The sequence below is a fragment of the Mustela erminea genome, chromosome 13, assembly GCF_009829155.1.
Source record: "Mustela erminea isolate mMusErm1 chromosome 13, mMusErm1.Pri, whole genome shotgun sequence".
Lineage (NCBI taxonomy): Eukaryota > Metazoa > Chordata > Mammalia > Carnivora > Mustelidae > Mustela > Mustela erminea.
Genome location: NC_045626.1, coordinates 286,472 through 298,998, shown reverse-complemented (window position 1 = coordinate 298,998; position 12,527 = coordinate 286,472). Strand labels below are relative to the sequence as shown.

The 12,527-nt window shown below is 62.8% G+C and overlaps 1 protein-coding gene across 6 annotated transcripts in view; it reads left to right on the top strand.

The window, feature by feature from the left end:
- The window catches only part of KCNG2 (potassium voltage-gated channel modifier subfamily G member 2), a 46,913-nt gene that overhangs the window by 30,200 nt on the left and 4,186 nt on the right, over nt 1-12,527 (top strand). For 3 of the 6 annotated variants that reach the window (XM_032310850.1, XM_032310852.1, XM_032310853.1), the window contains one exon: nt 5,317-7,225. In XM_032310850.1, the coding sequence (XP_032166741.1) occupies nt 6,656-7,225 (570 nt within the window). In that variant the 5' untranslated portion in view covers nt 5,317-6,655. Of the gene's footprint in view, nt 1-5,316; nt 7,226-12,527 lie in introns of those variants that run through there. The other 3 variants (XM_032310851.1, XM_032310855.1, XM_032310854.1) reach the window with 3 other exon arrangements.

Below are 12,527 nucleotides of genomic sequence, written 5' to 3'. Positions count from 1 at the left end.
AGGGTCCGACAGGGTGGGAGCCGGCGGAAGACCTGCCTTCAGAAACTGCGTAGCTGGGCCTCCGCTGCTGTGCCTCGCTGGACGCATGTGGTCCCGTCCGCCTCCGGCTTCAGCACTCCATCGGGGTACCGTCTCCCCAGGATGTCCACCCTGCTGACAGCAGGTGCCACCCCGATCCTAGCCAGAAGGCCCAGAAACAGGGCAGGGCACCGAGAACACACGTCGTGCGTCGGCACGGGCTGAGGACGGCCAGACCGTCCTGCACATTCACACGGGTGACCCCGTGCTTACGAGGCTGCTGCTGCCGTTCATGGCGTGGGATCTATGGCTTCTGTGGGCTTGCACGGCTCTTGGCGCGGGAGCTCAGCCCTGCCACCAACACGCTGTCCCACACGGGGGCGTGGCTGCCACCAAGCAGAGTGTCCCTCAGTGACGAGACTCACAGAGGAAGTGCCCTCCCGGAGGCTGCGGCCCGGGCCACGGGGGTCCTGGCACTCAGCGGGATGGTCTGAGCACTTCGCTCCCTGAGGAACAGCTTGTATCCAGCGTTGTCTCTGCTCTACTTCTGTGACATTGAGTCACCCCCAGGAGGGTGAGCCCAGCCTGGACGTGCTGAGTCACCCCCCGAGAGGCAGACGTTAGTTAATGAGGAGGACATGTCCCAGTCACCGACTGCCCAGACCGCCGGCTCTGGAGGGGCAGGCAGATCACCGGGGCTGGCGGCTGTGTCCCGACGGGGTCACGGCCACCCTGGTCCTCCCCCACCCACAAGGGGTCCGCAGCCAGGGTGGGCCACGGCACGTCGGAGCCAGACTGCCGTCTTGGCAGTGGGGACGCTTGGCGTGAGGACGGCAGAGCGATCGGGAGCAGAGCCACGGGCGCCGTCCTGGCCTGCCGAGCCTGACTCGGTCTTCCTGGGCCTCTGCTTCAGGTCGCAGGCTCCGGCCATTTTTTCAGGGGAAATCACATGGGCTGTGTTCTTGGGCCCCCAGACCAGGTCCACCAGAAACCTCCTATGTGCTGGGCCACGGACCAGACCGCACCCCAGCTACACTCGTGCCGGCCTTGCCACCCATCGGGGGCCACACCACGCGTGGGGCACATGGGCCGGCAACATCGGGGGCACGTCTGAGGCCCATGCGTCCCTAGCTTGTCCCTTCGGCGAGGACTGCCTGACCACCCGCCACACTCCGGGGACCGTGTTGGGTGTTTGATACGTCTGTGGGCACAAGATGGCAGCCGTTCCCTCGCGGAGCCCCTGTCCCAGCAGCAGCAGAAAGAAAACGGCCAGTGGCTAAAGCAAGCGAGCACACTGCCTGCTCGCCTGGGAGCGGAGGGAAGCCCTCAGCAGGCCGGAGCCAGGGAAGGCCGGGGTGTGCGGTGTGGCGAGTTGAGGGACGGAGGCGGATCTCAAGGGAGGCGAGGGGCTGGAGGACGTCGGGGGTGGGGGGCACCGCACAGGCCAGACCTCCGTCCGGGGAGCGGACAGCAGGGACGTGTGGTCGGAGGCTGACTGCCAGGCCTCGCGAGCCTCCCTGGCTGCCGTGCTCGGTGCAGGGCACGTAGGGAGACCGGCCGGGAGAGGATGAGGCTCAGACCAGAGGCGTTCAGCGGTGGACACTGCGCCCACCCACACGAGTCGGGAATTCCCCAGAACATCAGACACGGGCGTCAGCCTGGAGGGGTTCAGAAGTTCGCAAGATCGGGGCCACCGGCCGGCGTGGAGCTGCTGCTGGCTCTGTGCTGACGGCAAGGAGGTCGGAGACAAGTGTGCACTCACTCCCTTCTGCACCCAGATGCGGCGTTCCTTCCCACAGGCGGACACCGCTCCAGGGAAGCCTCCGGACAGATGGGTCCTCTTCATCCAACTCCCAACCTTGTGTGTCTGGTCATACAAAACGCCCTAAGAGGGCGACTCAGACCTCATCCCTCGGGAATCTGTGAGCTGCGCACAGTGAACAAATGGCGTTCGGTTCCGAAGTCAGCGTTGGGAGTGTGTGTGCGGACGCGGGCGGAAGGTCGCGGGTGCTGCTTCCTCGTGTGACATCACAGACCAGCATCAGGGTTAGGGTTAGGGTGTGGCGGAGCGCCCCTGGCCAAGCGCCTCCCGAGGACGGCCACCGAGCTCCCCAGCAGCGCCCGCCATCTGGGCCTCACCCAGAGCCCAGCCCCCACTGCCCCGTGGCCCCAGATGCGCTAGCTCGGAGCCCTGTTATGCGCGTTCGGAAATACACGTGGACTGCAAAGCGAGGAGGTAGGGGTTGTCGTCCCCGTCTGACAGCACACACGGAATGCCAGGGGAGCGCTCTCCGGTCTCAGAAGCACTGTCTTCTCAAGTGAGAAGGAGTCAGGTTCCCGTCACCTCGAGGAACACCAGGAGGAGCCTCGGGGACGGTTGGGCTCTCTAGGTCCGGGAGGAACCCAGAGGTGTCTGCCTGCCAAGGAGCCGCGAGCGGCAGGCACACCCCTGCCGGAGGGGAGGGCTCGCAGCTGCACGAGGGGACGGCCGGCCGTGGCAGAAGTGCCGGGACACAGAGAACGGGGCTCTCTCTTGCATCCCAATGTGCTTTGGAGCGATGGGGCTCTGCCTGCCGGCGCTGTGGGCTCCCACGTCACCCAAGGAGCTCCCAGCCCCGCCAAACACCATCCCAGACAAACGGAGGGAGGCAGACAGGTTAGCAGGGCCTGTTGCGTCCTGGGTGAACCAGCAGGAATCAGAAGGGAAGGGGTGTGGGGGACCGGCAAGCTCCCCGGCTCCTTGACCCCGCAGTGCAGCCGCACCCCGCCCCGGGATACGCGGTTTGCAGTCTGCAAAGTGAGCCCCCGAACCTGCCCCCGAGGGTCCGTGCCCACCCGTGACAAAGGATTCATGGCAATCCTAGACCCAGCAGGCCCTCGACGGTCACCGGAGCGGCGGTCCCTGTCCGCAGACACCCCGCCCCGGCTCCTAGTGCCCCCCGGCCAGGCTTCCTCCCCCTCCCCCCCCCCACCCTGCTCTTCTGGTCCTGGTTTCTGTAGGCATGGCCAGGAGAGGTGCTTAGGGACTCTGAGAGCCGTCACACCAGCCACTGGGAGACGGACCGTGGGGGCGTGAAGGCCAGTGGGTGCCGGCCCCCACTCAGGCCCCCTGCGGGACCCCACTTCTGCCCTTCTGGGGCAGGGTGACATCCCTCGCAGTTGACTCTGGCCCCGCCGTCATTCACAGCACCCTGTGCCTTCTAAGCGTCCCAGTTTGGACAGATTACGTGGGGGAGGCAGGTGATCGCCAGGGCAGAAGTGGGCACTGTGAGGTTCAGAGACCATGTCATAAAAGAGCAGTAATTTCTCTGCAAGACCGTGTCGAGAGACGTCTGGGGAGCGCGGTCGGTGCAGTGTCTGCCTTTGAGCTCGGGTCCTGGCATGGAGCCTGCTTCTCCCTCGCACCTTCTGCTTGCATCACTCACTCTGTCTCTCTCTAGCAAATAAAATCTTTTTAAAAAAAGAAAGAAAGAAAAACTCAGTCAAGCAGCCCAAGATAGTGGCTCTAAGTCCCTTTTCTCCCTACAAGAAGCAGGAGGTTCCATTCCAGAATGTAAGAGCCTGATGCATCAGAGGCTTTGAGTCATCGTTGGTGACACGGGCGCGCGCACACATGAAGCCGCTGATGACCTTCTCTTCTAGACACTGTTCCTTGCATCTTTCTGGCTCTTTAAAGTTCTGGGAACTTCAGGCTCCACACACACAGCCTCACACTCCCCAGATGTCTGAGCTCAGTTCCTCAGGCAGACCGGAGGAAGGGACGCAGAAGCCTCCCCAGGCTTCCCCAGGAAGCCACCCCAGGAGCACCAGTCCCAAGTGACCAGGAGAGGAAGGCAGAGTGGGTCAGCCAGGGAGGCCCCTCGCAGGACTGGGGAGCTCTGGGGGCCTCTGACCCCCGCCTCTCTGCCCTAGTGAGAGGTGCCCCTGCAGACGCTGAGCCTCAAGCATCTTTGGTCTGTGCTGGGCGGGCAGGGCGGGCCCCGGCGGCCAGGGGGACACAGGCACAGAGACCCAGGCACGGACAGCTAGGAGTCCACCCAGCGTGGGCACAGACCCATGGGAGGTGGGGTCCAGGCGAACACGAAACAGGGAGACCCAGGGCCCAGGGGAACATGGGTCCCCGGGGACGTGGGCCCGGGAGACTTGGGGACCAGGAGAGATAGGTCCAGGGGGAGGTGGGCCCAGGGCCGCTGTTTCTTGTTTCGCTCCGCCTGGTCTCTTTTCTCCGGGACGTCCCTAACGCCTTCTTCCACATCTTCGTGTGTGTTTGGAAGCTCTATTATCTAAAGACCCTAGGGCCCTCCCTTACGCTCGGGTGCCTGTCGCTTCTTGCTCTGAGGGTTGTAGCCCTGTGTGTTTCATAATTTTGCTTTGTCACTTCATCGTCAGTGAGGCTTCAACTGTGGGAATCCCACAAGGCTGGACGCGAGAGCTGGTCCCGCGAGAGCCATGGCACTGTGGACATCTGGGCTGCTTCCCAGCCTGGGTTCTGGGGACGTCCTGTTCATCCCAGGGTCAGCAGCCCCCATGCTCTCCGCCCACGGCTGTCAGTCACCAGCGCAAACAGTGGCCGCGGCCCCGCCAAACGCCGCGTGTGTCAGGTTGAGAACCGCAGCTGTGGACGGAGGGTGTGCGGCTCTAACACGGGCCGTGGGGACAGTGCCAACCCGAAACCACCTTCCGTGCGCGATCGTATCTGCACTTGGAGTTTCACAGACCGAAATCCCAGCCCCAAACGACTGTGATGGCAGGCGCTGAGGTCCATGCTCTCATTCTACACCCAGAGCCCGGCCCAGAAATCTCATGGTCTTCCCACACCAGCAGATGGAGCTTTTTCTAGGTTACCCTTTTCCTGAGCGCGTGGCCTAGCTAAGGTCCCCGGGGTTCACACCCTCGGCTCCTGCCAGAACAGCTGGACCCACTGACGGTCCGTGAGGAGGGAATGAGTCTGACAGACTCCACAGCTTGACAACAGAGAGATCAGACTTCCTCACCCGTTCCCATGCGCTGCCTCGTGGGGACCAGAGAGCGCTCTTTGGTCATGAATGAGGCTGCATAGCTCTTCATATGTGGAAAGGCTATTTTTTCCTTTCCTGTAAACTTTGTGGCTTTTGCTCATTTTTCTATTGAGCCGTCTGTCCTCTTAAAACCAGCTGCGCTTACGGACCGTTGTGTTTGTGTTGGGAGTGGGGATGTGTTCAAGGTGCTTGGAAGTGACAGTGTGGCCTCCCGAGTGAGCAAGAAGTCGACTGAGAACACTTGTAAAGTGAGCGGTGACTAGTACTTCTATTTCTACAGGTACGTTCTGGCATGTTCTGTGGAACATGTGTGTTCTACATGTATGTTCTGGAAACACGGTTTCCAGAAGTCCCGGGGTCCGGCAGATTACCCAGATCTTTCAACCCCCGCGCACTGACGGGCCCTTGGGAGCGCGCAGCTGATTGAGCTACAAAACGACTCCCTCATCCTGTTCCCCGGACTTAGTGTGCGACTCAGAAGGGGTGTGGGGGGGAGGGGGAGGGACCGAAGCCCCGGGCAGCCCAGACAGGCTTCCACACGTGCGTGTCGCGTAAGCTGGGTTAGTTCTCTGTCCCTCGTTTGAGACCCGATGCCGGTATTCCCAGCAGAAACTGCTTCAGGTTCCGCAATCCCGGGGGAGGGTGTGCGGTGCTTCCCTCTGGGGCGCAGGACCTTCAGCACCTTCCCGGGAGCTGCAGCCGCTGGTCCACGCCCGTCAGCCTCACAGGGCTCTGGGCACTCGGGACGGTGTCCCCGTGAGGGCCACAGGCTGCCCCCGCAAGTCTTCCCTGACAAATCGCTGCTGTTTCCTGCCATTTTGAGAGCAGATGCCTTGTGACCTCAGGAAGGAGGTTCTGTCTGGGAGCCTGGGGGGAGGTGGGGTGGGGGTGGGGCAGGGAACTCTCAGAGCTCTGCACTCCTCTGAGTCTTTGATTTGGGGGAGCAACAGGAAGTCTTGGCAGCAAGTTCCTGGGACCCAAATGATGACTGCTTTCCGGTAAGTGAAACCTGGCTCCTTCAACACAACAACTTCCACTTTTCCCCAACTCCTTGCTTCTGAGAGGCTCTCCTGGTTCTCCAGACCTTTCTGGGTGCCCAGAGCACCCTCTTATTTCTCCTATAGACCCCACCTTGCAGCTGGGGGTGCTGGGCTCTCTGTCCCCCAAACTGGAACGCCAAGGAGCCACGTCCTCCGTGTCAGGTGTGTGGCACACGTGTTCGCCCCGTGCGGCTGACGGCCGAGTGCACACGGGATTCAACCTTGATCACTGCCTCTCGCTTCCAGGCACCAGCTGCCCTTCCAGAGCCCAAGAGCCCACCACCCGCAGCTTGATGAAAACGTCCCCTCTGTCTTTCCCCCTTGACCTTTATTCGAGGTGCCGTGAGCCTGCGGGGCATCGGGTCGGTGGCCCACCCTTGGCCACTGCCCTCCTCCCGGGGAGGTGAATTGACAGGAAGGCACCACCTAAGCGGGCCTGCGGGGGCTGAAGGGGTCCGTTCCGCGGTCCCGTGCAGGTGGGACAACCCGGCTTCTTCCCAGGCCCGATACCCCGCGCGCCCTGACCCCTCCGTTCCTTCGCAGGCGCTGCGACCCGAGTCCCGCCGGGCGCCGGGGGCCATGGCGCGGCTCCCCGAGCCCGCGAGCGGCCGGCGCGTGGTCATCATCAACGTGGGCGGCTGCAGGGTGCGCCTGGCCTGGGCGGCGCTGGCGCGCTGTCCCCTCGCGCGCCTGGAGCGCCTGCGGGCCTGCCGCGGCCGCGACGAGGTCCTGCGCGTGTGCGACGACTACGACGCCAGCCGCGACGAGTTCTTCTTCGACCGCAGCCCGTGCGCCTTCCGCGCCATCGTGGCGCTGCTGCGGGCCGGCAAGCTGCGGCTGCTGCGCGGCCCCTGCGCGCTGGCCTTCCGCGACGAGCTGGCCTACTGGGGCACGGACGAGGCCCGGCTGGAGCGCTGCTGCCTGCGCCGTCTGCGCCGCCGCGAGGAGGAGGCGGCCGAGGCGCGCGCGGGGCCGCCGGGGAGCCCGGGGAACGCGGGGCCCGGACGGCGCCTGCGGGACCTGCTGGACGACCCGCGCTCCGGACCCGCCAGCAAGCTCGTCGCCTGCGTGTCCGTCGCCTTCGTGGCTGCCACGGCGGTCGGCCTCTGCCTGAGCACCATGCCGGACATCCGCGCGGAGGAGGAGCGGGTGAGCGGGGCGGCCGGGGCGGGGCGGCGGTGGGGGATGGGGGGGTGCAGTGGGGATGGGGGAGCGGGGCGCAGACTGCGATGGCCCCAGGGTGCGGGGCGTGGGGGGCCTCTGGGCCTGCGGAGGGGCTGCTGGTGCAGGTTGGTTGTGGCAGGGCAGAGGGTGGGGACAGCTGGGACCTGGAGGCGGCTAGGCCAAGGGAGAGCCAGCTGAGTGCTGGTTCCGGAACCCCTCCCGCGTCCAGCGCTGACACCCAGGATCCCGCCCACTCCTGCTCTGGTCCGGAGCCCCCAGAGTGAGCCTTCTGGAGGAGGCGCTGGCGTCAGCCGGGTGACTGGGCGGGGATCAGACAGCCGGAGAGCCTGAGGCTGCGTCTCCTCGGTGAGCAGCCCTTCCCGGAGCCTCTCCAGCCGGCAGGCCAGCCGCCCCCGACGACTTGCAGCCAAACATGCGGGATCATAAAGGCCTAGGGAGTCGTGTGCTCTAGCCTCTAGTCCTGGGTCTTGAACCAAGGGGACACGACATCACATTCAGGAGGGACACTGGAGCCAGGCCTGGGTCTGCTCAGACATACCCAGGGTTGGCTGTGTTGAGGGGCTGGGCGCAGTGGTACACTCTGTCCCCGTTTGGTCTGTGAGAACGCCCGCACATGTGGCCAGAAATGTTCCCGGTTTGGATGTTGCCCAACGTGTGTCAGCATTTATGCACTGAATACGTGGTGGAAAACCCTTTCCGGAAAGGCCTGGAGTGTGCTGTCTGGGGCGGCAGCACGGGGAGATGAGGGTCCTGCGGCGTTTGGAGGGTGGAGTCGCGCGTTCCAGCGTTTCCTTCTCGGGAGGGTATAAACCCTCCACAGTCCCCAGCTTTCCCATTCCAGGGGCTGGGCCGAGGCTTCGGAGCACCTTCCGTGGGCAGAGAGCTCGAGATCAAAGCCTCGGAGCCCCTCAGAGGTCAGGAGGTCAGCCTGGAGCACAGGTGGTGGGGTCACCCCTTATCCAGAGTCACAGTGATGAGATGAAGGCCAGTGTCGTCCCCCGAAACAGCAGCCGGCTGACCGGGAGCCTGGCGACCCTGATGGCAGAGGCCATTTCAACGTGAATTTTAGGAGGTCGGTTCCCTTTGCCGTTGGGTGTCTGATTCCTGAGCCGTCGCCTCCAGGGGTCTTAGCTCCGGTTTCGGATTCTGCTTCAAAAAGCCACTTGCCGTGTTTGGATTTTCTGAACCGTAGTAACCCCGGGCAGTACGCAGAGGGCACCCATTTGCGTAGTAGAGTCGGGACACCGGAGGAGTTGGGGTTGCCTCCTTCCTGATGTCCTTTCGGGAGTCAAGCCGGCCCCTGCGCAGTCCTCGGGTGCCCGCCGGCCTCCGTGCCTCCCCCAGTTCGAGCCCCTCTGCGCCTGCCCCCCGCTCCCTGAAACATCACTTCATGCTGGCCAGGCACCGCCTCGTCCCGTCAGTTGTGGGATTACAGAGGAAGAATCCCAGTGTCGGTGAGCACATGCTGGACTGTGCCGTGTGTGCCCCTTGCCTGGGGACAGACACCTGTGGGGCATCTGGCCCCCCGCACAGACCAGGTGCTGAGTAAAGAGCAGGTGTCGCTCATCGCCGTCTCAGGGGAAACCTGCCCAGAGCCGACCAGCATCTGGACGAAGTGCAGATGACACGTTGTGTCATTACCGCCACCGCCACGGCCAGAACCTTTTCATCTTCCCAAACTGGAAGTCCGCCCCCATTAAACGGGACCCCTCCTCCCCCAGCGCCTGGCACCCACCATCTACCTTCTGTCTTTATGACTGCGACTCCTTCAGGACCTCACACAAGCGGAATCCCACCGGACTTAGGCTTGTGGCTGACTTCCGTCACCGAACATACGTCCTTCAGGTTCGCCCGTGTCCCAGCAGGTGAAAAATTTCTCCCTGTTGAAGGCTGAGTAGTATTTCCCTGTCACGCACGCCACATCTTCTCATTCTGTCTGTGGACACTCCAGTTGCTAACCCTCCGGCCCATGGCGCGGGATGCTGGCGTGACCCCGTATCAAAACCCCTGTTTGAGTCCTTGTCCTTCATTATTTTGGGTAAACATCCAGGCGTGGGCTTGGAGGATCATATCGTAATTCTGTGTTTCCTTGTTTGCGAAACCTCCTCACTGTTTTCTGCGCTGGCTACACCGTTGACTCTTTCCAGGAACGAGGCAGATGGGGTGGAGGCAGAAGGAAAGAAACTTGGGAGCCTTTTAGTACTTTCTTTTCGGGGTTTTTCCAGTAGAATTTAACTTGAAAGTCACAGGGCTGCAGTGATTTCTGTATGTGATTTCCGATTTTTAAAGTGGCTAAAAGATTTCTTTTTAAAGTTTAAGTATCGTTCTGCCCACAGCGCGAGCCCCCCCACAACCCCCCGGGCTGTGAATGCCCTCAGGGACCCGAGGGCCCTTTTCTGTCTCCTCCAGCATGGAGCCGTGGGGCCCCCCCACAACCCCCCGGGCTGTGAATGCCCTCAGGGACCCGAGGGCCCTTTTCTGTCTCCTCCAGCATGGAGCCGTGGGGCCCCCCCACAACCCCCCGGGCTGTGAATGCCCTCAGGGACCCGAGGGCCCTTTTCTGTCTTCTCCAGCATGGAGCCGTGGGGCCGCCCTCAGGGCTGAGCGCCTGCCCCGGAAACCCGCCCTTCTAAGGCCGCATGTGCATGTGCACGGTTAGGCTGCTCGCAGGAGCCTGTGCCGGCAGGTGCCGTCCCCGGGAGCCCCTGACCGCTGACTCCGGCCGGAGCCGCATCGTGGGTCACCGTGTTCCCGGCGCCACTGGAGCAAATGCCACAGACCGCCTGGTGGAGGCTCCCATGCATCTCCCCGCACAATCCTGGCGCTGGTCCCAAGGAACCTTCCAGAAGGGGGAGTGGCAGACGTCCTTGCTGCGTTTCTGCTGCCCCAGTTGCTGCTCTCCCTGGCCGTGCACGGTCCTGTCACCAGGCCTCACCCCTCAGGAGCCCTCCTGCTAGGATCTGTGACCGCCAGATGCCCCATGGTGTGCGCAGCCCGCCAGCCCTCACTATGGCCTCCACAGGGAGGGGAGCAGCCAGCGGCCGGCCGCACGAAGAGCCAAGTGGCCCCGTGTCATCAGCATCCCCAGGGAACCTGGATTTGGAGGGGTGAGGCTGGCAGGTGGGAACAGGTGGACAGGCCCAGGTACCCCCGAGGGCACAGGTGGGGCAGGAGCCCCCGAGTGCTCTGTGCACAGCAGCTCCTAACCCTTTGGGGCCCAGAGCCAGCTCTGGGACAGAGGGACAAAGGCACAGACTGGACATGCTCGGGACCCCAGGCCATGCCGCAGACTGGGCGCCTCCAATTGGGCTAAAGCCCCTGCTTGTCTGGGAATCGAGGGCAGCAGTGAGACCACCGGACTTTCTAAAACAGTCGCACTGCTGTGACCTGCAGCTGGGTGACTGCTGGGAAGCCTCTGGACTGGCCACACCACCCCTGACCCTGGGGGGATCGGGCCTTGTGGGACGAGAGACCACTGAAGACCCTACACCATGTTGTCCGCACACCCCAGCAGAGGGTCTGAAAACCCCTCCTCTGGGCGGAGGCACCACTGCCTTTGTCTGGGGACAGACCTGCCACATTGTGTCCAGAGACCTGCACCCGGGCCGTGTCTGCATGTGAGCCTGCGGGATAAGCCGCGGCGCCGGCCTACTATCTCCAGGCACAAAACAGGCGATGACCACGGCAGCCGAGGTCCTGAGCCCCAACGGCTCATTCGTGGGGAGGCGAGCCACCGGATGGCGGCGCATGGCGGAGACAGGTCTATGGGAGCCCCAGAGGCCCGGGTTCCTGAAGACCGAGATAAATCAGGGTCTGGACATGGAGGACACACTTGGGGAGAAGCCCTGTGCTGTCCATGGGGGGCGGAGATGCAGCCCTGCCGGCCCCTCCCTGAAGCAGGCTTGGGAGCTGGGCGGGCGTGAGGGTCTGTCCCCACAGGCCGAGGGGGACGTGAGCCCGGTGGGGGGCAGTGCAAGGCCCCCAGGTTACCTCCCCTCCAGCGAGAGGGGGTCTGCGAGTGCACACCAGCGTCCGCTGAGTCTGGGGAGTTTGCTGAGCCCCCGGGAGGTTCCGGCCGGGTGGGAGCTCGGGGTCAAAGGCAGGCCCGACCAGGACCCGCTGGCAGCTAGGCACACGGAAAAGCCTGCACGCCCCATCTGTGCAACGGGCTGCCGTCCCGAGTTCCACGCCTTCGATCTTCCTCTGGTCTGTGAGCACATTTCCACAACGGTGCTTCTCCAAACTCCGGCATCTGGTCCTCCCAAATGTCGCTTCCCTTTCCTGATTCTTTTCTGAGGCAGGGATCATGATTTACGGTTTCCACGCCCACTCCAGGGTTTCTTACTGGAAAGACGCAGGGCAGCAACGCTGGGTCACATGGACCTTTCCTCCGGGCTTCGCTCCTGTTACCTGTTCTAGCGCAGGTGTCCTTGCCCTCCGTGTGCACGCACACACACACAGACACATACATGCGCACACAAGCACACAGACACATACATGCGCACACACGTACACAGACACATCCATGCGCACACACGCACACAGACACATACATGCGCACACACGCACACAGACACATACATGCGCACACAGACACATACATGCGCACACACGCATATACATGCGCACACACGCACAGAGACACATACATGCGCACACGCACACAGACACATACATGCGCACACACACAGACATACATGCGCACACACAGACACATCCATGCGCACGCACGCACACAGACACATCCATGCGCGCACACGCACACAGACACATACATGCGCGCACACGCACACAGACACATACATGCGCGCACACGTACACAGACACATACATGCGCGCACACGCACACAGACACATACATGCGCACACACACACAGACACATACATGCGCACACACGTACACAGACACATCCATGCGCACACACGCACACAGACACATCCATGCGCACACACGCACACAGACACATACATGCGCACACACGCACACAGACACATACATGTGCACACAGACACATACATGCGCACGCACGCACACAGACACATCCATGCGCACACACGCACACAGACACATCCATGCGCGCACACGCACACAGAGACATACATGCGCACACACATACAGACACATACATGCGCACACACGTACACAGACACATCCATGCGCACACACGCACACAGACACATACATGCGCACATACACACACAGACACATACATGCGCACACACGCACACAGACACATACATGCGCACGCACGCACACAGACACATA